Here is a 24,305-nt window from a genome sequence, read left to right as displayed (position 1 = left end):
GGGTGCAGTTTGGGAATGCATATGTATGATATAGCACCAGTGCAGCCGCGTGGGAAAAGAGACAAATTAATGGGACCCGTGTTCTTTTCATTCCGTTGTAATATGTGCAGCACAGCGCGTGCTTTGGGCAACACTATCAACTAGGACGTAAGGTAAGTAAATATAAAGTATGTCATGTCAGCTTGACAAAAAGCGTATGAGTTCGCATTTTTGGAAATAAACATCTGGGCTGTCAAATCACGAATATCGTTTATTAATCTTTCAGGAGAATTTTCAGCATTGCAGTTGATGGGGGTGGTGTAGAAAAAATAAATAAACTAAGAACGTCGCATCCATGTGTTTTCATTTGTGGTTAGTTACTTGCGCCAGGATGCGCTAGTATACAGCCTTCGTATTTCCTGGCAGAATGTTAAAACTATTTGCCACAGACCTGTCGTGTCTGATGTTTAGCTACAGGTAGTCTAAACGCTTATCAAGCCATTTTATTGTTAACGACAAAATTCTGACACTTTTTACTTCTGTTAGGCGGCTTGTAGCAGTTCTTTCCGAATGAGTTTCGTCCAATTTTTTCTTCTAAAAACACTTGCTTTTAGAAAACTGCCATGAGATAACTGGCAATTTACCACGCGCCAACCAATTGTTTGCCAATACAGATCTGGTCTATTACGTAGCATATCGCGCTAGCCAGATACATATTTAACTTTAACTAAAAGATGCATATTGATTTGTTGTACTAAGGTCGAACTTATTCTTGTAAAATCAATATTTTCTCAATTTACTTTATAACATTAAATCATTTAGGAATGAACGTCCGTAGTGCGAAATAGCATGGAAGTCATGTCAGCGCCAGGAAATCTTTAAGAAAAGAGAATTTCGAGTACAACATTTGTAGTATATTTGGTGTTCGTCATGTGTTTCTGGCTCAGCACCTTGTTATGGTAGCTGTTGTTCTGGCTATACTTGTACAGGAGTGCTATCTCCATTTCGTTGGTGCGATATTGATGCATCAGTGAAACTGGTGCCGTTTGTAGAGGAAGGAAAAGAGGCGCGAGCGAGTACGTGAACATCAGTTACAGCAGCGATTCAGACCTGGGTCTTCAGCTTTGCTGAAAAAAAAAACAAAAAAAACAACATGACATAAAATATAGAGAGTTTAATGAGGAGAGCAGGCCATTCACCCCAGCTGTGGTTATCCTGCTGCATAGAATGTATCAAGGACAGAGCCAGGTTTTGTCTTGAACACTGATGGCTCTGCTTCAGCTAAAATTCTTGACAAGCTGTTTGTACAAATCCTGATCACAGCTTTGGCTGTGTTGTGTGGACATGGAAGGCCATGGTTAGAATCCCACAGCAGACCTACTCACAGGTTTCGGCAGAAGCACCTCCTGTCTCCATCCTGTGGGCTGTTTTTTACGGGCTGCGTCAGGGAAATGGTGTTTACAAAGAAATAAAGTACAGTGTTTTACTGCCAAATATCACTATAATATATCAATATAATACTGACAAATATCAGAGCAATACAACTGGGTAAACCATTTTTTTTATTCTCTTGAAAACTGAAGGAGACTTGGACTGTAAAGCTTTGGGCTTTGTTTTGACAGCTTCCTAAGCTCTTACGCACTGTTTTTTAGTGTAATGTTTTTTATGTTTTGAATATTACACTACACACTTGCCAGCAAGCTACCGGTAGTAACAACATGGAGTCTAGATGGATCGTTTACCCAGTTACCATATTTTTAGTTCATCTTGTACTGACTAGTTCTAAACTGAATAAAATGTCTTCATTACTGTTAAATGTAAGTGGTTTCCTGTGAATAGCATGGAATACTACTTGTTATTTTTATCTTTTTATCTTTTTTTATCTTTTTATTTTTGTTATTTTTGTCATGAAACTACAATGCCATAATAACCTGTGAGCAGCGTCCTGTGTGTCTTTGGTGTTGGGAGATTGCTGGGTTAGTGACACAGGCATTTTATCAGCCCCATATTTGTCATATCTTTCCATCACTGCTTTTTGCGCATATGTGTCTTTAGTTTTCCCATGCTGTTCTTTCTGGTTCTCTGCCTCTAATAGCACTAATATATGATAGGGCCCCAGTTTACATGAAATAGTCCAGGAACCTATGTACAGTATTTACACTGTACCTACCTAGTTACTACTGTGTACCTACATTGTAACTACTGTGTAAATATAGAATGCAATTGTATCCTATACAAGTGTCATTCCAATCATTAAAGCTGTCTGTGGCCTGTGTAACTAGCATGTAGCTGTGTACACTCACAGTGGATACACTGCAGTAGCTTCAGTATCTGAAATCCCTCTCAGTTTAAGAGGGCAGCACTCTCAAACCCCATGTGCATTCAGTGTGCTTTCAGTCAGACCCAACTCTCACACACACACACACACACAGACTGAGGTAGGAGCCCTATCTTTATCTGATACCTTGATACACAATGGCACGTGTACAGTCATGCATTCATGGGCACCACAGCACACGTGGATCCACAAACGCAGCCGCCCTCGTGCAGATTGCCACATCCGCTCCTTTACCATTCGGGAAGGCTTATGTTGCTTGTACAACACCAAATGCCTCGTTGAGGTCATGAGAGCGCTGCTAGACATTACAAGTGATATGCTCCTGGATTCAGAGTCTTAAAGCTCTTAAATGCAAATCCAGACACATGAACCACCTCACGTTGCCCGTAGAAGGTAAACAAATGCTTGAGCATTGTGTGGTTACACAAGGATGCATGTGCACAGATGCTGATGGAGCTCGACATTCACCTGCCCAGCAGACAGGGCGTATGGGCTACTTACACCTCAGTCTGGAAAGGGTCTAGGGCCTACTGAGTCATAAATTAAATATTTGGTTCAGCCTTGGGGCATGGGTTACCCACAATAGGATTGGCTACAGTCCAATAGCAGCAGCTAAATTTCCCCCTTTTCTGCCCTTTCCCCACTGCACAGAAGCGTGTGGGACAGACAAAAAGAATAAAGTAAATAAAGTAAAATGTGACAGCAGAGGGCCAAAGTTCATGACCTGTAACTCTTTGCGTGGTAGGCTGAGGCAGTTACAACTACTGATCTGTGGTCAGCATCTTGAATATGCAGAGAAATCCAAGACGAAAACATGACAGATTTGATTGCCAGATTTGATTGGTTGATGCAAACTGTAGCAGAATGGGCTGTTATGTTGTGTTAGACATTACAATTATAAATACGCTATGCACTAATTATATACATGTTATGTGGTAATTCATCAACCAAGTGTAACATTTTGCACAATGATGTTTTCTTAGGGCAAGAAAATAGCTGGCTTGACTAGCTTGCAGTAATGCGTATTCAACATAAAACGTATAGTAGTTAGCTAAGCTTGTGTATGGTTTAGAAATGCGTTTGCAGCTAAAGATTTTAATCAGGCATTGGCTCAAAGGCTATTGATGTCCAAGTATTCTTAGCCTAGTTTAATACATTTTTTTCTTTTAAAACATTTACTGGGGTCATCCACCAAACACACAGACTTATTGACCTGTACCCATTTCCTTGAGTAGTTCTATTTTAGGATGTAATTGCTGAATGCTGAGCAAGGAACTTTTAAAGTGTGTCCCAGAGTGAAGGTTTTAATCCACTCTCCTCCCACCTACCGTTGCTATTTGCTGACTCAACTTGCCCATTCAGTGATGTCATAAGCATCATATTTCTGTTATGCAGATGGGCATAGAAGAGGGATGGCAAGTAGTCCTGAGTGTATGTGTGTATAGGTGTATGAGTGCTGTTTTTAACACTGTGTGGGTCAGGCTGTGATGTGACGAGTGATGGGGCAGAGCCACGATGCCTGCAGTCTGTCTGCTTCAGGGTGAGACCAGGTGAAGAAGCGATTTGCTGGCAGTCCTCTTTCAGATCGTTATTCGCAGTGCTTCTCAAACTGTTGAAATGGCACTTTGAAACACTGCTCCATCTAGGCTAAACCAGAGACTCAGGCAGCCCTCCTTCCGACAGCCATTGATTATTTTTAATTGTTTATCCAATTTCCAGGGAGAATTACACTACGCCAGGTTCCATATTTAGTCATTAGTTGCTGAAATATCACGATTCTGATAAAGGGCCTTGCATTTGATCACAAAGAGAGCACTCTGCCTCCACTCCCTGTTATAGTAGTAATAGAGAGAATGTCAAATGTATTTTGCTAGTACTGTCACCACCACCCCCTCCCTTGGAAAGGATCCTTTATCCGGTTCTTCTCCACATGCATTTCATCTTAATGGGTACTTTGCTGTGTACGGATGAACCACTGTCCCTCATGGCACTGCTACAAAATAAGAACACAGGAAGTTTAATGATGATAGCAGGCCATTCTGCCTGCAGACTACAGTGCATCTAGCACTGTGTCAAGCCTGGTCTTGGACATTTCAAGGGCCTCTGCTTCTGCTCTGAGTTCTGGTAAGCTATTTCATGCATTAATAATCATCTGTGTGAAAAAATACTTCATAGTGCCAGCAAGGCTGCTTGCACAGCGAGCACAGGGAGGTGGTAAGAAACAGGTTTTCTCACGACACAGGTTTTCTCACGACACCCCCAAAACCCCCAGTTTTGGGGGTGTCGTGAGGGGAGTTGAGCACGGTGTTTGAATTTTTAATTTCATTGGAGGCACTGCTGTGTTTCTCCCTGTCCTGAATGCTATATAAATGGTGTCTCATCTGGGGACTGAAGTTGAGAATGCTGCCTCTGAGGTGTGGAGGCCCCTGATGAACAGGTGGAGCATTTGTGGTAATGGAAACCGAAGGGCTGTTGGGTGTAGTTTATTCATCTGGGTATCTCTCTTCTCACTTATTTCTGTTTTTTTGTCTGGGTTTGGCACTCTGACTGCCCTCTCTTTCTCCCTCTCTCCTTCTACCTCTCCTTCTTCCTCACCATCTCTTGATATCGCCTCTCTCTTTCCTTCTCTCTCTCTTTTGCTTCTTCTCGCTCTATCGCTCCCTCTCTCTCCCTCTTTCTGCCTCATGCCTCTTTCTCTCCCACTCCCTCGACTCTTCTCCCCCTGTATCTCTTCACCCTCTCTGCCCCTCTGCATCTCTCCCCTTGTCTCACTCTTTTTTTCTTCTCCTTGTATATTTCCCCCTCTCTGTCTGTCTCCCTGTCCTTCTCCCCTGACTCTTCACTGTCGTGCTGGTGTCCCTGCGTTCCGGGGCACGTGCGTGGGGTACAGGCTGCAGCTGACACCGTGCAGAGTGGGAAGAGAGGGGTGTCAGGTGTTCTGATGCATTTAACCGCTCTCACTGAGACAGACAGGGAGAGAACAGGTGCTTGAATAAAGGGAGTTACATGTTGAGCAGCAAGAAAAAGCTGTCGACTACATAAGACCGGGTAAAACCATAACACCACTTTGTGTCTGTGGTGACTAAAATCTACTGAATTGCTGCACGATTAATGCATGAATATATTCACCTGATTCTAGGACAGACTCCCTCATGGATATTAACCTTAACCTCAATACTGTTGAAAAAAAATTAAGATGAAATCTTTTTCAGAGTTTGCTCATGAAAAGAGATCATTATGTATTTGCTGACCCTTCAGTGCCATTTTTTCCTGAAAGAATGTTTCAGGTTGTAACATCAAAGTAGTTTACCAGCATAACCCATGGTTGCCTGTGCTTCCACTCAAAGCAGATGGCCAGCGTTTTAGTTGGAGACAAGGAGGCTGGTGCAGTAGTGTATTTAGTGTTGAGTTCGTTTTAATACTGAATGTTTGTCAGATGATATCAGCCTGGAAATAAGTAATTGAAATCCTTTTTAATGTTGCACCAGGATTAGATCATTCCCGTGGACATGAATTAAAAAAGAGTGCTGGGCACGTTTCTTCTCTTTGTGGAGGTTTCCGGTCCGCGAGAGTTGGATAGATTTTCAAGTTCAAGTTCAAGCTGGTTCAAGCTATTTAACTCCCATCTGAGACTGTGGGAATTCTGGCAGTCATGGCTTGATAGTGTTTTATGCCTGTGCTTTTGTGCAGAATTAGTTTGCTAGTTAGGTCAAGAAGCCATGTTACATTGTATGGAGTATCCAAATTAATGATTTGTGCACTTATTTCATTTTTTCTTCCGTCTTAAAACAATATTCTTCAGCATTTTTTCAGCATATTTGGTGTGGGGAGATGGGGGGCATCTACCATTTCTTTTCATCAGTTTTCTTGAAGGTTTGACTTACAACAACGGTTTTCTCTCATGCCTTCAAATGTGGACAACACACCAATGTGTAGTAAGAGCTGTGATCATGTCCAACCAGTCTTTTTGTATGTAAATCTTAACAGTAAGGTGGTGTTGATGACTAATCCAAACCACTGAAGCTCTGGCAATTATGAGGGGGCAGGATGTAAACATCCAAGCAATTCTGATGGATTACCACGCGTTGGAAGGGGACTGAAACTAAATTAAACAATATTGAATTATCTTGTGATGAGTGGTGGTTTTATAAGAGATAAAGAGCCTGATTTCTGGAACAGGAAATTTGAACCGCCAAACCACTACCACATCTCTAAGAAACCCTGTGCATCAAAGCAGAGCTAGAGTATCCTGCTGCGATGTTATACAAACATAACTGTTGTGTGTTGGTAGAATATGTCAATATCATTACATTATTGGTGGCAAAAGGCTGTGTTTGCTATTTTATCAAGAAACACTACTGTCAGCCACCGAGTAGCTCAGTGGTCATGGCTTTCAGTGTGAGTGCAAACACGTGCTTGCCAGTGCGTTCCTGGATTGTTAGTGGGGGTTGTGTGGTGATGAGCATCGTCTTTATGATACTGTATATTTGGGCATTCCAAATTAGAGATGATAAGGGGAAAATAGCATTGGGCATTCCAAATTAAAAAAGGACACATTGCTGTCTTTCACATTAGAGGAGTTCAAAGCAAACCCCCCTGTGCATACACAGACAAAACCATATGCATCCCCACAGCAGACCGGAGTTTATTCTGGCAGCGATGCTACTGATGCAACACTGGATGCATGACTGCAGGCCCCTTAAGTAACACACAGCATGATGTTACATTTGTTTGGCAGACGAGAGCGGCCTACACAATGCACAGTTTTACATGTCATCCTTTTATACGGCTGGGTACTGTTCAACAGTGCCCCACCTGGGAATAAACTGAGGAACCTTAATGGTCCGAGGCCTGCTTCTCACCAGCATGCCGCACTGGTTAGAGGCTGCTGTGCCCCCCGTTGTTGCTACTGCAGGGGTGGGTTCAATGAGGGGTACTGAAAACAGATCAGCACGCATGATGAGGTATCAGCTGGAAAGGCATCTCCTGTCTGCTGTAAACCAACCTGTGTGATCAGGCAAGCTTGCCTTGCTGCTCAGATTGATTGGTTTTGTACCGGAGACAGTTGGAACAAACTGCAAGGCTGGATTGTCTTTCCCCAGCGCAATGAACTACCAGCAGATTGAATTAATGAGGGTTCATTGCATTGAGGTGAGCTGTATGTCTGAGTCGGAGTCTGCTCTGTACTATCATGGATACATGTACTGTACCTGTCCTTAGGAGACTGGCTCTGAGCTGGAAATTTTCAATTTAAAAGCTTTTGTGATCTTGGGGCTCCCGAGTGGCTCAGTTGGTAAAAGCACTTGTTCTGAGTGTAGACTGAACACTACGGCCCAGGTTCGATCCCAACTGTGTCATTAGCCAACAGTGACCGGGAGCTCACAGGTGGAACACATTGGCTTCGTTCCGCCGGGGACAGGGGTGGGTATGTCGGCAGGGGCTTCGGTCCCATTAGCAACAGCGCCCCCTACTGGTTGATCAGGCGCCTGTAGTCCACATGCCAAAGCTGCATATGAAATGTCTTCCTCCGACTCATCTCTGTGCTAGCTTAGCTTGTGGACCGCAGTGCGAAAAGAAGCAGCGGCTCACATCACATGTCTCGGAGGAGGGCATGTGCTTGTCCGCGCTCTCCCAGATTGGCAGTGGGGGTTGTGCAATGGGACCGAACATCGATGATAAATTGGGCATTCCAAAATTCAGGGAATTGGCCATTTCAGGAGAAAATGGAAAAATGAAAAAAAAAAGTTTTTGTGATCTAGAGCTATGTTCCTAGTTGGTCAAGGAACTGAACTGTTGACAGTATTTTAAAAGATTTCCTAATTTGAGTGTTTGATGTTGTGATGATTATGGTTGTTTACTTGAATAAGATAACATACGTACATACGTACTAAGCATGACAGCGTTATACAGTGCATGCCCTCTGACCCACAGACACACACAGCTGAAAGGAGACACTTGTTGTATAATACAATCCACTCCCAGCTGCCAAGAGCTCTGTAATTATATAACCAAATTAATTATCGCTCGGTCACGGTGCTGACGCCAGACATACTTGGATGCCGTGCAATTATCGACTGACAGCAGACAATTACAGTCTGTCTGTTTTAAAATGGGAAGCAGCTTTGCAGATCTCATTGTAAAATTTTGTGAGATTTTCCAAAAGACGAATGCACCTGTTTTCGTAATCAGTCACCAAGAGGTGCCAAAAAAGTGAAACTTTGAATGCTCTTCTGTAAAATAGGACTTCTGTTTTTTTATCTATTTTAGCCTTGCTTTCTGGATAATCTTTGTAAAGACCTACTTCCAATGTCTTTCACAAGAGTGATACACTTTTCCAGTTCTGGCTGACAGATAGAGTATAACCCTTGAATAGCAACCAGCAGGAGGAATCCCAGAACCAAACCACACCACCTTGCTGTGGGATTCAGGCTTACCATTATGACAACCCCCCAAATATCTATACTCTGCCTCTTCTATAAACTTCAATACTCCAAAGTTTCTCTCAGACAAATGAGTGCGATTGGAGGCACAGTCCATTGCTATAGGTGTACCTGAAAACCCAATTAGTGATGTGTAGGACAGCAAACTTGCATGTTCCCAGTGAACAGAAGCACAGTGAGGTTTGAGGGGGCGTAAGTGGTCTTTTCAGGTAAACTAGGGCAAAGCCGTTTAATGGTTTGGAAGGCAGGGCTGGCACTTGTAAAATCAGTCTGAAATATTTACCTGCAACCGATGAGGCAGCTCTCGACCCAGCCTGATGTGGTGTTATTTCCTGAGCTGCAGTAAGGATCTGTCATTCTGCATCTTGTTAGACCTGAGAGCTGAAGGGAGGTTAGGATGCTGCTGGAGCAGGCTGGCAGCGGGTCTCTGCAAGAGGCTAATCTCGCTGAGACAAACGCAGAGGATCGGCTTTCAGCATCCTGTAGGGTCAGGGAGCGTCACGTTTCAGGGTTGAGTCAGGTATGCGCAAGGCAGGATTGAGCTGTTGATGAGTGGAGCTACAGTGTTGTGGAGAAATCTAGTTTTTTTTTTTATTTGTCTCAGTTATGGCAGAAAAGAAAGATAATTCAGCGTATGATCTGTAGTTTGAAGCCAGGCTGTTTGTTTAAAGATGGCCACGTTTTTGTTTCAGCTCTCTGTAATTACATAATTCTGTGTGAAGTTTAATTATAAGGACATGTCATTCACAAATTCTATGATCATAGTGTGATGTCTATACATTTAGAGAAATGTCCACAGAGAAATAAAAAAGAACAGTTTAAAATGCACAGGGTTTTAAGACCATAATAACACAAGATGTTTAATAATGAGAACTAGCCTCTAGTTTTGAGTGTATCTAGAACTGTGTCAGTCCTGGTTGTGAACGCTCTTAAGCTTTCTGCTTCCACTACAAACTCTGGTAAATCTCCATGTTTAGTGTCCAAGTCGTTAAAAGAAAGAAATATTCTCTAGTGTCAGTATTACATTTATATATAACACCTATTGAATTTTTCCTGCTGTTTAAAGCAGTCACTGTTGGCTACTTTATTAGTCACCAGGCCAACATTGTCCACAGCGCCATCTGTCTTCCTCACTGTGTTAATGCACCTATCCAGTTCTCATGGTCAGAGCAGTTGTGAGGCAGAGAGATTTGGAATCTGAGGCTGTGATGAATGGAAAAATTTTTGGACAAGTCTGTGACCTTGTTAATAACAGTGAACGAAATGAACAAGTGTGTCATTTGCCGCAGATGTGTCTCAGACTGAACACCTGCATTTCATACAGGCTGTCTACGTCCAGCACACATGTGCATTATGTCCGATCACAATTTCAAATTGGGTATTTTTCCATGTTGACACCTCTCCATGTTAACCTCACTTTGTGCCCTGTCTCTCTCCCTCATTTCCTTGTCTTTCACACAGCTTCCTCTTCATGAATTCTCACCCTATCTCACCCTCCCTTTGTGTCCTCCAAGCGTCACTATAAAAGTGCAAAAGGTGCTAATGCTCATTTTGCTCTGGGTGCTATCGGTGTAAAACTATCCTGAGCAATCACTTACCACAGCGTGGCTGGAGGCAGACACTTACTGTAATGAGAGGGGGCTTGGCACAGGGATTCTGAGGCTGAGCTGTGGACATGCTTCTCCAATGCAGACGCACAATGTAGATCTTTATTTTAAAGACTATTTTTCATCATATTTGTCAATGATGGATATAATGAATACATTGGCCCAATTACTAGTTAGTGTACTTGCGGCAGAGATCACAGGGGTCTGATGTGCCAGTGCATGGTGAAAGTTTTGGGACAGGTGCATTTGCCCATGTTGTGTGTCAGCCTGGTGCCTTGGTTAAAGAGGCAAAGTGCCTCATCTTCACAGCATCTATCACCTGGCCGAGAAACATGCATACTGTGGCAGAGGTGATGTGCTGTGTTATGTGTCACTTGCAAGTATGGAGAACAATAAGCCTCAATATTGACTAGTAAACCAGCGTTTCTGCGTACTGCAGCGTATGAGGAAGGCAAGCATTATCGGTTCTACTGCTAACAGAAATTTTCATCTACCCTAATGACAGACTGGGTTTAATATTATCTATCGTCATTGAACTCTGTCACTATTTTTGTAAGGAGGATTAGATAGAATTTCGAAATAAGCCACATGATTTAGCAGGGTATCAAGCTACATATAACCTCCAAAAAAGGATACTTATTTTAGACAAACCCACTGTGGTGTGTGTTTCAGGAGGCAAAGAAACAGAAATGGGTAGAGAGAGTGAGGGAGAAAATGTAAGGGATAGAGAAAGAAAGAGGGATGGAAAAAATGAGAGTGATGAAGAAGGAGAGAGAAATAACACACTACAAATAACCTCCTAAAAGGGAGACTTATATTACAGGGACAGAGGAGAGGAGGTGAGGGAGATGAGGGTGTCCTTGTGGACAAGACATTTCATTGCATTTGAATTTAAACACTTGTCTGTCTTCCCTACACACTGTAATCGGTAATCAGGCTGTGTCGTAAGGGTTTGGGACCAACCCCTATCAGCCAGGTCGGGGATGGAGACAACTGTCCTTTTCATAGTGTTCCCCTGCAGAGAGAGGGTAAGATACAGGCTCTCACTGCTCTGTGTGTGTGTGTGTGTGTGTATGTGAGTGTGGCCGTATGGGTTGTGTTGGAAAGCACTGTGTTCTGCCTGTAGGAGACTGCTCATAAAGTGTTTATAAACTGATTATACACTCTCTGTTTATAATAATAGCTGCTATCAATCAGTGGAGGAGGTCTTCGATGCCATCTGCTCCTTTGGGCTGATTCCAGAGGATAAGGTCATGAACAGAGGCAGTTGTGCGGATCCCGCTGCTTGTACTCTTGACATGCTCTTGACTCTTGAAGTTAGCATGTCACTGTGAGGGAATAGTGGCCGTCAGGGGATAGGCTGTCAGCTCTCAAAAGCTGGGAACTGCAAGGGAATACATCCTCTGCTCTTGCTGGAGAGGGGCTCCATCAACTGGCCTGACCAGAGTGGCATTTCTGTCAGCTATAATATTTTAGGCAGCGAAGGACGATGTGTGTGTCTTATCCTAGGCGCCCTGCCAAGAAGGGGAAGACACTTAATTTGACTGTAGGGTCACACCGCTTTGCTAGTACAGGATGTGTAGGTGACTGCTGTATTTAGAAGGCTTTATTTATCAGCTGGGTTTGCAGGCAGGTGTCCTTGGAGCAGTCAAAGAGCAAGGTGATTCCCATTGGTGAATTCACGTGGGGGGATAACCCAGGAGAGCTCTTGATAGGTAGAGAGTCCTCACTGACTCCCAGCAAGAGTGAACACATTCCCACAAAGCTGACAGATCTGCAAGATTCATTAGCCTCTCAGCTGACAGTTATTGTGTTAGCTGACACTCTCAAAGTTGGAAAAAGGACACCCTTATCAAAATAGATATCTCTTCAAAAACACTTTACTGATTACAAAAATGCCAAATTATTAACATGTATAAAATATTTGCAAAAATGTCAGCCATTAAAATAATTGATATCAAAATGAAGACATGATACCCTAAACAATTTGGGGCATGTCACCTCCCACAAACAAGCACTATTCCAAAGCAAACCTACCTGATGGTGAGCAAATACTTTTATGTAACTTGGCCCTGTGTTTTTTGTTTCCCAAAATGTATCACTGATAGAGTAAATATCCAGTGTTGCTCAGTTTCCATTCTATATGATAGCGAATACAAAATCTGTGATGCATTTTTATATTGACTCGTATTGCCATGCTGACATATAAGCGTAAAAGAGCATTTATTTTTTCATAAATCTCAGGGGCCAAGTAGACAGTAATAAACAGGTTCTCGTCTGGACAGTTCACAGTATCTGCGTGATCTACAGCACATTCTGTCCAAATCTGACTGCAGTCAGGGAGAGTAGAGATGTGTGATTTCTCTTTAATTTACAGGGAATTCAATCTCTTTAATCTCTTTAAGCTCTTCAGTCTCTTTAATTTATGGACAAATTTCCACAGGAAACTAATTTTTCCTCCAAATTTCTCCAAATTTATCGACCGCTTTCACTTTCACGTCTTTCGAAGGCAGAGAAAGCAAAAACCCTGCTGAAATGGCTCAGTTTGTCTCACATCTGTGGTCTGCGTCAGTCTGCTTCTGCAGAGGAGCAAGGGAAAAAAATGGAGGACGTGTGTTTGGGACAGAGAGTAGAGAAACGTTTTATATTTCACTGTCTTCTCCTAATGTTTTATTGTTCCTTTTTTCCCTTTTAAATCTTTCATATGTCCATAGCTTTTGCAACACAAGATAACTTGCCAAACAAATAAAGCTTTTTTTTCAATTTGAATTTTAGAGAGAGAAGGAAAGGAAGAGAGAGAGACAGACATCAATAATGCAAGCTCACCTTCTCCCTCCCTCTCTGTCCCTTGCTCCAGTCGCTTGGTCGTCTTATCGACCTCGTGCCCATTGACGAGGCCCGGAGCGCTCAGTGAAGCCTGATTAGTTATTAATCATCCAGGTCAGACTGCTCTGCCCTGCAGAAGCTGAGCCTGTAACCACCACATATCAGGTTCTAACCTGCACCTGCCCTGGACCTGTGAAGCCAAACACAATGATCACTTTCTCCCTCCCCAACTGACTCTAGAAGCCTCTGCGTGGAGAGTGGTAAATGGCTTATCTGCATTGAAGTAGGATAGAGAGGTGTCAGAGAGATAAGGCCGGTGCACGCATCACAAATTCTTGAGAACTGCAAAGCGAGCATTGTACGAGCGAACCTGACACACTGTATGGCAGAGGTGCTGTAGAATCAGATCAAGGGGGGTTGCGAATTAAACTGGCACAACGCACAAGTTTGGACACTGTGCTGTGAGCAGCCACCTCACCTGGAGAGACCAGGTGCATGTCGTACAAATTTACTACTGCTTTACCTGGTTTTTAACATAGTTCAGATTTCCTTCCCCTTCTTTTATTTAACAGTGAATACTAAAACTGCTGCCTGTGTCTTTTCCACTACAATGCTTACTTCACATGGAACCCCAAATGGTCTTCAAGCCACACCCACCTGCTCTCTGATCAGGCCAACAGTTTAAACTCTTGCTTATTGATGTCAACCCAAGATTTAACATCTAGTTCATACATATAGTGATCCATACACGACCAGCTCACATAGAAGACTGGGCAGATTTTCTGGCCCAACAGTCTTGCTGCTAGTAGTTGGCCCATTCTGCATTGGCCGAGCCTCTGCATTGCCCTGACTGTGCTGAGGGCCCCTGTAGAGACAGAACGGTGGCTCCGTGGCCCCCTGGCTCTGTCCGGCGGTTCTGCCAGGTCCAGGCGTGAATGGCAGGCTATTTTCAGCCCTGACCCTGGGCGGTGTTGGATGGCAGTGAGTGTGAGGTTGGGGTAACAGTAGCAGGCCTTGGAAAGTGAAACAGGATGCGGCGCACGCCTGGGCCGCTGCTTCAATCACAACCCAACAATGGGCCGGCATGTCAGGGAGCGCATTAATGATGCAGGCGCTGGTGTCCGTTACCCTCAACGCAGTGCAGAGAAACGCTACTGCATCTGCAGGGAGGTCCGAGGAGTGGACCGCTGCCAGAACATCTCACTCACTCTCTCTCTCTTATACACACTCTCACTTACACATACTCTCGTTCTCTCGCTCTTTCTCTCTCACACACTCTCCCTCACACATACTCTCACTCTCACTCACACACACACTCTCCCTCTCTCCCGTACACACTCTCTCTCTCACCCTTTCATTCTCGCTTAATCCATAAAACCCTCCAAACCCTCCAAACTTAAACCCTCCAATCCATTCCCACATAAGTAATTCTCTTATAGTAAGTCTTTTTCCAAGAGATACTAAGTCATTCCCACAAGGTAAGTGAATTGTTTCCATGAATTATGAAGTCATCATAACAGGATAAATAAGTAATTCTTTCAAAATAAGATACCTGCTTTCATTGCGATATGTGCCCCAGAGGGGCTACACAGAGTCCACCCTGTTAGCTTCAGTCACAATGAAAAGCTACATTTAGCTTTTATCATCTCACCCACTCAGGGGTGTGTTCCCAAGACCTCACTGACAGGGGGTGACGAGAGCTTACTGCATCTGCTGCCATTGCTGTTCCCCTGGCCAGAACTGTCGGAACGAGTCAGGTACAGGGGCAGTCTGACCCCCCTGTAGACACAACAGGATCCCATCAAATTACTCTGTCCTCAAAGCAGACCCAGTGGGCATTAAATAATGACTCTCACATAGTACATAAACATTTTTTTATTAAGATAATTGATTCCGGAAAGCGCTGACTGCTCTCTCTGCTGTGCTCTGAACTGAGCTGTCTTCTGCAGAATTATCTGCTTAATCCTCTCTGCTGGGATCTGTGTGTATTAGTGAGTGGATTTTTTAAAAAGTTCACCAAGGACCAAGCACTGAGCGCGCACACACAGTGTACCATCCGTACTGTGCAGAGTCCCACTGTGAGCTCTGTAGGACAGTGTGTTCCTTGAAAGCCAGCTTGTCACACTCCTGTGGGTAAGTGTCCAGGGCGGCTGCTGTCTCCACCAATAAGGAGCACCCATCTGAAGCACCAAACAGGAACACATAAAATCATTGCATCTCAATGAGTACAAGTCATTCATGCAGGCAAAGTCTCCAGTTGTCTTTAGAGGATTTGCAGGCCGATACAATATGCAGACACCTTTGTGCACGCTGGAGATCACTGTTTAGATGAAATGCACAATATCAGACAGATTGGCCTTGAGAAAGATTTCATTTTCATTCACATGTCATTCAAAACAGGACAGTCTACTGAGAAATTTCCCGTTTTCACTGACTATCTCGGGGGACGGATAGGGGAAGGGAATGTGAGGAATTGAGAGTCTGTTTAGTTGTATAACAGTTTTACATGGTTAGATTGAGAAGGAAGAGGAAACCTCATTGTGAACCAGAGTTAATGGGATGCTCATTCCTGGCACTTCAGCCAGAATCAAGATCCTTTATTTTCCTGTAATGATGTGAGAAGATGCAATCCATGTTCAGACAAATTGCCATGATGTGACCCTATAGTAGTGTGAAGGGATGGCCTTCTTCTATGTGAACATTTTGACAAATAACTTGGGTTTTTGGTATAGTCAGCAACATGTAGTTATTTCTTAAAGTGTATGATGAAAGTTTATTTAAGCCACACCTGCCTGTTTAGAAGTGGTTCAAATACAGGTGTGTGAGGCTGCTAGAAGCTTAGAGTTACTTTGACTCTGTCAATGTGCTGGTTTGTGTTTTACTTAATTAATTACAGGTTTTATTTAAACAAATTTACTCAGAGTGTTTTTATGTATGGTGTATCAGCCAGCACTATGACCTTCTCTGAGTCAGAGCTGTCACTCTGGATGGAATCCCATGTCTAACACCACTGTGCACTCTCACGGTCCCCATCCAAATCCATATTACATTGTTTCCAGTGTTAATAACTACTGGACAATCTCTGTCCTATACTTGTCCTGTCTCCTTCACTGTTTCCTTTGTCATTTTTCACCATGATTTATCACCTTCTCACACCCTTCACCAAGTCACCATGGAAACACTGGGCCGTGTGGAGAATATCTATGAATGTCTGTTCAGCTTGGATTTTCTGTCTTTCCCTTTCTCTGTCTAAGATTCCTCTGACATATACTTGTAGCATTCAGGTGCGCATCCATCTGTAGAATGCAAACACTAGGGCAAGTGTGAAACCTGAGTGAATTATAATCACGCAGCACACAGACATATTCATTCGACTGACCTGCACGCATCTCCAATAAAAGCCTGGAATTGAAAGGCAAGTCAGTGAATCAGGTCAGTGGAAAGGCAAGCTCCTGGTGTGTCTGGAAAGTGGTGTAGTATTTCATGTCATAAATCAAGCATTGTGCAGCCAATCACTGTTGGGATACCAGTGTCAACATCATCATAGTAATGGTTTCCTCCAGATGTGCTACCGTATTTTTCTACTGTCATCAGCCTAACGATCATCCAGAATTAGATGCTGTAGCCCTTTTACGAGACCCTTTCACTCTATTGTCCTTGATGGAGGCCATTCTGAGTATTCTGATGGACTGTGTTGTTGTTGTTACCTTGTAAGAGTGATGTTCCGCTTGGATGCATCTCAGAAACAACAAACCCCATTTACATTGTCTTACTGCAAACTTCTGGGTATCGGGGACAGAACAAAGTGCAGTTTTACACAAGCACAGGAACACGTAGAGAGAGAGGTAGAAAAACCCACACTGCAAGATTCCCTGGTAACTGTCAAAAACACAGAGCAGAGGCAGGTCCTGACCAGACATCACCTCAGCGACCACGAAATAGCCGCTGGAAATGGTAGATACAGGAGAACCTGTCTTGCCGAAGGGGACAGGCTCTGCAATCACTGTAGTACAGGAGAGGCGTACACAGAGATACACTCTAACCTACAGTCTCAGAAGCACTGCCCAGCAGAAGAGATCTGCTACAATGAGATGGAGAGAAACGCTAATGGTTTCTTGGTCTTGTACAGCTTCCTCGTTGCATGCAGCCGTGTTCTTCCTCCTGTAGCCACTCGTTACTGTGAAATGGGTGGCTGTCCTTCTGGTTCTGCTTGGACAGTCCCCATGCTGCCCTCTAAGCTGCAGCGGCAGTACATCACAGCACTGCGATGCGGGAGATGTCTGCTGGCGAGACGGTCTGCTACTAAAAAATTTTATGAAAATTTGATTGGGGCTCATTTTGTGTGTGCTGCGGATTTTTTATAACTTACTCTTATTACCTTCCATCTTCTCCTATGCCTCCTACTCACCCTCACCACCACCCTCCTGTTCGTCTCAGGTGACCTGGGCTGACACCTAATCTGAGAGGAGCAATGGCTCTCCACACCACACCCCCCTTCCTCCCCTTCCTCCTTGTGTTCCTACTGCTCCACCTCCCCCAGCCTGGATCCTTCGAGTCCCAGCAGAAGATGGGGGACCTGGACCCCCCCACTATGGCCCAGCCACCCTACAGTAACAGCACCATCAGCAGCAGGTCCAGCTGCGGCGAGTCAGACACCTGTAAGAAAGGAATCCTGCTGCCCGTATGGTTGCCCCTCACCCCTGGGCCAGCAGACCGAGTGGCCCGCGCCATTGTCTACTTCGCCTGCCTCATGTACATGTTCCTGGGTGTGTCCATCATCGCCGACCGCTTCATGGCCTCCATTGAAGTCATCACCTCGCAGGTACAACACAGTGTCTCTCCATTCCCCTCCCACACAGAGAGAATCTCCATTCCCCTCCCGCACACACAGAATCTCCATTCCTCTCCCACACACAATGAACCTCCTTTCCCCTCCCATGCACAAAGAATCTCCTTTCCTCTCCCACACACAGAGAATCTCCACTTCCCTCCCACACACACAGAATATCCTTTTCTCTTCCAATCACAAAGAATTATATTTCCCTCCTTTACTCACACAGTTTCCATTCCCCTCCATTTGAGACAGAGTTGATGTCAAATTTGGTTATGTGGACAAGTGAAGAATCTACACAGATTGTTTGCTTAGTCTGGTTTCGTGGATCATTCAAAGCAACATTTATGAGTTCTGCAACTATAGAAATATCTGCAAATACTGAAATGCATTTAAATGCATGACCTGTAGTGGAGTGCATTTTCCTGTGTCACTGTCTGACAGGAAAAGGAAGTGACCATCACCAAGCCTAACGGGGAGACGTCGGTGACCACTGTTAGAATCTGGAACGAGACAGTGTCCAACCTCACGCTCATGGCCCTGGGTTCCTCGGCTCCAGAGATCCTGTTGTCTGTCATCGAGGTAAGCAGGTGACCCCACTCCGCCCACTCAGTCTTCCACTGGCCTGGCCTTGCCCCACCCTCATCAGCCTTGCTCTTTCAGTCAAAAATGAAATAATAGTGAAAAAGTCTGATAGCAAAGCCTGTTACTTACTGAGCTGAGTATGGATCTGTGTTTGTACAGTAAACGCAGTTAAACCTCACAGTCTTCTGTGAACAGTGATATGTGCTTTGAATCAAGTAGTCAAGGCATTTCTACGGGCTTCAGTCATCTACATTCTAACAAGGGCTGTTTGATTTGCTATATGCAGACAGCGCTCCTTAGATTCCTAACATTTTTAATGCTTTCCACTTCAGGCAGGTCAGATAGACTACTGGAAAGTACTAGTGATATTTCTATTTGACTTTATGTACATCATGACATATATGCTTATAAGATGCTCTTGTTGATGTACATAGCTCACATTTTTACATTTCATCCATTTATAACAGCTAGATGGTTGCTGAAGCAACTCATGTAAAATGCCTTGCTAACGGGTACAAGAACAGTGCCTCAGCTGGGAGCTGGACCTGCAACCTTTGAGTTACTTGTCTAGCTCCTTAAAAAAGTGACACTGTTCCATTTTCTGGTAGATCCAGCAGTTTTGTCACAACAGTGATGACATGTTTCACGAAAAGGAACTGATGGAAAGAATGCATGGAGCTACATGTGGATGGTTATATGGTTATATGTGTTTTTCCACACCAGGTGTGTGGTCACAACTTCGACGCAGGTGAGCTGGGCCCAGGCACCATCGTGGGCAGTGCTGCCTTCAACATGTTTGTGATCATCGGGATCTGCGTGTGGGTCGTCCCGGATGGAGAGTCACGCAAGATCAAGCACCTGCGCGTCTTCTTCATCACCTCCTTCTGGAGCATCTTCGCCTACATCTGGCTCTACCTCATTCTGGCTGTCATCAGCCCGGGGGTCGTGGAGGTGTGTGTGTGAGTGTGTGTATGTGTACATGTATGTATGTGTGTATTTGGCCCATGCTCTGATATGTTTGTATATATTTGAATTTTACCTTGCTTTGTACTCAGGTGTGGGAGGCTCTGGTCACTCTACTGTACTTCCCAGTGTGTGTGATCCTGGCCTGGATCGCCGACCGCCGCCTGCTCTTCTACAAGTACATGCACAAACGTTACCGTGCCGACAAGCGGCGAGGCATCGTGGTGGAGACGGAGGGCGAGCTGACCCCCAAGGGCATTGATATGATGATGGACGGCAAGTTTCCCCCCAGAGGAGGGGGCGTAGCCACTGAGAATGGCCTGGATGGCACACCTGGCAACCTGCCCAAGAGCACCTCCGTCACCTTGGAGGGCATCAGAGAGCTGGACCAGAACCGCAAGGAGGTCAGCTGGGGGTGGGCGGGTGGACTATACAATACCAGGCCAGGTTGCTTTTTCATGTACACATAGCCACGCATACAATATGCACAAAGTACAACTGAATTAGAGGTAAATTTTACACAGGCTCACAGGAAGTAAGCTTTCATGCAGAGTTATTAATGGAGTACCATGACAGGATTGATGGTGGAGGTGGAGATCCGTAGAGTGCAGAAGGCTAGGCTTAGATGCACTCTCAGACACAGCGCTAGATGCACTAGAAGCAGAATTGTGAGTCTAGCTGGGTTGAATGATCTGTTGTCTTTAAACTTTGATGTCCCTATGTTGGGGGCGGGGGGGTGTTAGTAATGAGAGATGTGCAGGATGAGAAAGGAAGGGGGTCAAAGTGTTTATGGGCTTGTATGTTCCTACATTCTATTCTCTTGTGTGTCGATGTGTGCATATGTGTATGTGTGCGTGTGGATGTGTGTAAGCATGTGTGTGTTTTGTCCAGCCTGTCTGGTCCTCCTGACCCTGTATCCTTTCCCAGGTGATCCGCATCCTGAAGGAACTGAAGCAGAAGCACCCGGATAAGGAGCTGGAGCAGCTGCTGGAGCTGGCCAACTACTACGCCCTGATGCACCAGCAGAAGAGCCGCGCCTTCTACCGCGTGCACGCCACCCGCATGATGATCGGGGCGGGCAACGTGCTCAAGAAGCACACCGTCGACTGCACCCGCCGTGCCCCGCCCCCCGAAGACCCGCCCCTCGAGAGCGAGGACACGCCCGGCTGCAGCCGCATTGCCTTCGAGAGCGCGCAGTACCAATGCATGGAGAACTGTGGCACGCTCGCCCTGGCTGTCACCTGCAGGGGCGGCACCGGGGAGAGCACCTTCTACGTGGACTACCGTACGGAGGACGGCTCGGCCAACGCCGGCTCTGACTACGAGTATGCCGAGGGGACGCTGGTGTTCAAGCCCGGGGACACCAGAAAGGAGATCAAGGTTTGGGGGATGCGAGAATCGATGGTGGTCGGATGGATGGTCGATCACTATAACATATTCTATACATATGTTTGAGTGATGTGAATGATTAATTGATTGATACATTGTTTGATTCATTATTTCATTCATTCATTCATATTTGATACAAAAGACGATGACTAACAACTACTAATAATAGTCAGTAAGCTATCAATTACAGTAGTCATCTTTGATATTCTGGGTTTTTTTATAAGAAAATTGGGAAGAGCTCTTTGGCTTTTAAAAGATTCCCTGTATCTTATGTAAGGTTTGAACAAAATTTGATCCATTTAGCCCCCCTGTAACAACGATGCTGCTAGTCTATCAAGTAGAGAGGGAGGAAGGGAGAGGAAACAAAGGGTTTGGGGTTTAAATGAGGAGGACAGGCAGTCATGTGCATCTGTGTAGTATAGTGTCAGTATCGGGTATATAGTGTAGGATGTTAGGAGTCACTGTGGCGTGAAGGTCCTCATTCGTCTCCCTCTCCGGCAGGTGGGCATCATCGACGACGACATCTTCGAGGAGGACGAGCACTTCTTCGTGCGGCTGTCGAACCTGCGCGTGGGCAACGCCGAGGGCATGTTCGAGAGCGAGGGGGCGGGCATCACGCCCAAGGGCCGGCTGGCCGAGCCCACGGTGGCTACCGTCACCATCCTGGACGACGACCACGCTGGCATCTTCACCTTCAGCAAGCGGCTGGTGCGCGTGAGCGAGAGCGCTGGCACCATGGAGGTGACAGTGATGCGCAACTCGGGCGCCCGCGGCACCGTCATCCTGCCCTACCACACAGAGGACGGCACCGCCCGGGGGGGCGGCGTGGACTATGAGGACGCCCGTGGGGAGCTGGAGTTCGCCAATGACCAGACCTCGTGAGTCACATGTGTGCTCTGGCACCAGGGTTCGAATTACAGGGGGGATTGGGGGGGGTCCGACCCCCTCGATTAAGACTTGGACCCCCCAGAAGAGGTAAAAACGACAGTTCGGGGGGTCAAAACATTTATTTACATTTATATTTTACATTTATTTATTTAGCAGATGCTTTTATCCAAAGCAACGTACAAAAGTGCTTACAGTAGGTATAGCAACAGTACGGGGCCAGGATGTGTACAGTTCCACAATGAGACAGTAGTTCTCAGCTGAGAGCAAAGTCTGTTTGAGGACGCAGTACTAGCTAATATATACAACTCCAGGGTATAGAGCAACTAACAAGATCCGAATTCAAAAACAGCGCAATGAGTGCCAAAGTAAAGACGATAACAAAAAACAGCATTGTGTGATAGGTCAGTCCAGGTAGATGTGTCTTCAGACCATGTCTGAAGGATTGGAGTGATGGATCTGCCCGTAGTGGGACAAGCAGTTCGTTCCACCCCTGGGGAGCGATGTAGGAGAAATGTCGCTGCCTTGCAGAGCGAGAACCTCCCGCTTTGTCTGTGCGAGGAGCAAGACGTCCAGTTGCTGCTGAGCATAGGGGCCAGGCTGGTGTGTAGGGTGGGATGAGGTCTTGGAGATAGGTAGAGGCTGTCCTGTCCAACTCTTTAATTAGGGAGGTCAGACCCCCCCCCCCCCAATCCCCCCCATAACTCAAACCCTGTCTGGCACCACACTGGCACAAATTATGTGAGATTCTGGCTATGAGACTACACTGGGAGAGATACACTGGCTATGAGGTGGATGGCTATTACAGAGGGAGAGAGTGGGACTTCAATTTGGGAATGGTGGTGTTATACTAGGAATGGGAGGGGTTATAATGTGAGTGAGGGGGTTATAATAGAAGTGAGGGGATTTACATTGGGAGTGACACAGGTTACATTGTACACATGTAAAGAAATTATTGGCTGCACAAAAAATAGAGAAAAAGTAATTTGGCTTCACAGCTTCAATTAACTAAGGTCAAGAAAATACATTACACTCTTACATTTCCATAAATTAAATTTTAATAAATCATTTCACTGCGCTGTAACAGTGTTATACACACAAACTAATCTGAGGTATCCAAGAGGCCTGATTAGAGCAGGAGCCATGAGAGACGCATGCCTCAGCGTTGTCCAGGCGATGACTGTCAGACAGGAACGGGACCAGCTCTCGTCAGCTGTTTGCTGGAGCCTCTTGCTGGCTGGCTGCAGCTGGTGTGTGTGCTGGCCTGTTCAGCTCAGAGACAGACAGCACGACTCTATTCTCTATTCTCTCTCTCAGTCTCCCTCGTAAACTCAAGCATTATTCATTGAGCCCTGCCTTTTATTGCTTCTGCTGTTAACTGATAGGACTAAAGCCACAGGGGTGTGTGTGTGTGTGTGTGTGTGTGTGTGTGTGTTTATATTTTATTGTGAGTGTGTGTTTCTGTTTTACTGTGAAGGACTATGTGTTTGTGTGTGTGTTTATATTTTATTGTCAGAGTGTGTGTGCGTGTGTTTTTATTTTATATTGCTAAACTTGTGTGTGCAAGTTTATGGTTTATTGTGGGCGCATATGTGTTTGTGTATGTATTATTGATGGAATGGTGTCTAGAAATTGACAGATCCTTTTCCAATTAAAGTTTCAGTCTTTATGGCGCGGGGGCAGCATGTTGGGCTAATGGCACTCAGTTGCAGTCATGGTAACAGAGACTTCAGCAAAATGGCTTCAGAGTGTCCCCGTGGTGTACTGATCATAGCCACAGACCACAGCTCAGTGGGTCCTTGCTTTGCATCTCACAGCTGTACAGCCTTTAATGTTCATAGTCCCTATAGACAATGATAGAGACCAGGATCCACTGTGTAAGCACTATACAAGGAGTCCCTGCACAGTTCTGTGCCATAGCTACACACCTTATTGCTACACAGCACTGTATCATAACTACACACTTTATTTTTACACAGTGCTGTGTCACAACTAAATACCTTAATTCTACACGGTGCTGTGTCATAACTACATACCCTCGTCCTACACAGCTCAGTATCACAACTGCACAAACTTTACACATCTCTGGGTCATAACTACACACCTTATTCCTATTCAGCACTGTGTCACAACTATACAGCCTGCACAGCAGGGAGCAAAGCAACATGCTGGAAGTATTGTGTACTTCAAACCCAGCTACCCCAGTAAAATACTGCAACACTGTGGCAGCAGCATTGTATAAGGAATCAGGGATTTCTGTGACACTATAACGCTAAATAATAATCCTAAAGCCGTGCCAGAATCAACCACAAACCTTCCTCTCACTCTCATTTGCATCTCTGGCACTTTATTTCTTCAACAACCCCATTTGGAGGTGCAATGGCACAGGAAGGAAACCTGCTGGTTTTGTTGACCTCAAGAAAAACCCGCCAGAATTTCTGCCGGCATGTTAATATTTCCAC

General features: G+C 45.1%; 1 protein-coding gene across 9 annotated transcripts in view; it reads left to right on the top strand.

Moving 5' to 3' along the window:
• Nucleotides 1-24,305, top strand: part of slc8a2a (solute carrier family 8 member 2a) — a 32,389-nt gene continuing 8,084 nt past the window's right edge. For 7 of the 9 annotated variants that reach the window (XM_036523995.1, XM_036523990.1, XM_036523989.1 and 4 more), the window contains exons 1-6: nucleotides 17,926-18,012; nucleotides 18,466-18,603; nucleotides 19,330-19,557; nucleotides 19,662-19,973; nucleotides 20,497-20,949; nucleotides 21,460-21,836. In XM_036523995.1, coding sequence (XP_036379888.1) covers nucleotides 17,941-18,012; nucleotides 18,466-18,603; nucleotides 19,330-19,557; nucleotides 19,662-19,973; nucleotides 20,497-20,949; nucleotides 21,460-21,836 — 1,580 coding nt within the window. In that variant the 5' untranslated portion in view covers nucleotides 17,926-17,940. Of the gene's footprint in view, nucleotides 153-17,627; nucleotides 18,013-18,465; nucleotides 18,604-19,329; nucleotides 19,558-19,661; nucleotides 19,974-20,496; nucleotides 20,950-21,459; nucleotides 21,837-24,305 lie in introns of those variants that run through there. The other 2 variants (XM_036523987.1, XM_036523996.1) reach the window with 2 other exon arrangements.

Source organism: Megalops cyprinoides, chromosome 3 (genome assembly GCF_013368585.1).
Source record: "Megalops cyprinoides isolate fMegCyp1 chromosome 3, fMegCyp1.pri, whole genome shotgun sequence".
NCBI classification, from domain to species: domain Eukaryota; kingdom Metazoa; phylum Chordata; class Actinopteri; order Elopiformes; family Megalopidae; genus Megalops; species Megalops cyprinoides.
The sequence above is the reverse complement of the archived record's forward strand: the minus strand, read 5'-3'. Positions and strand labels throughout refer to the sequence as shown.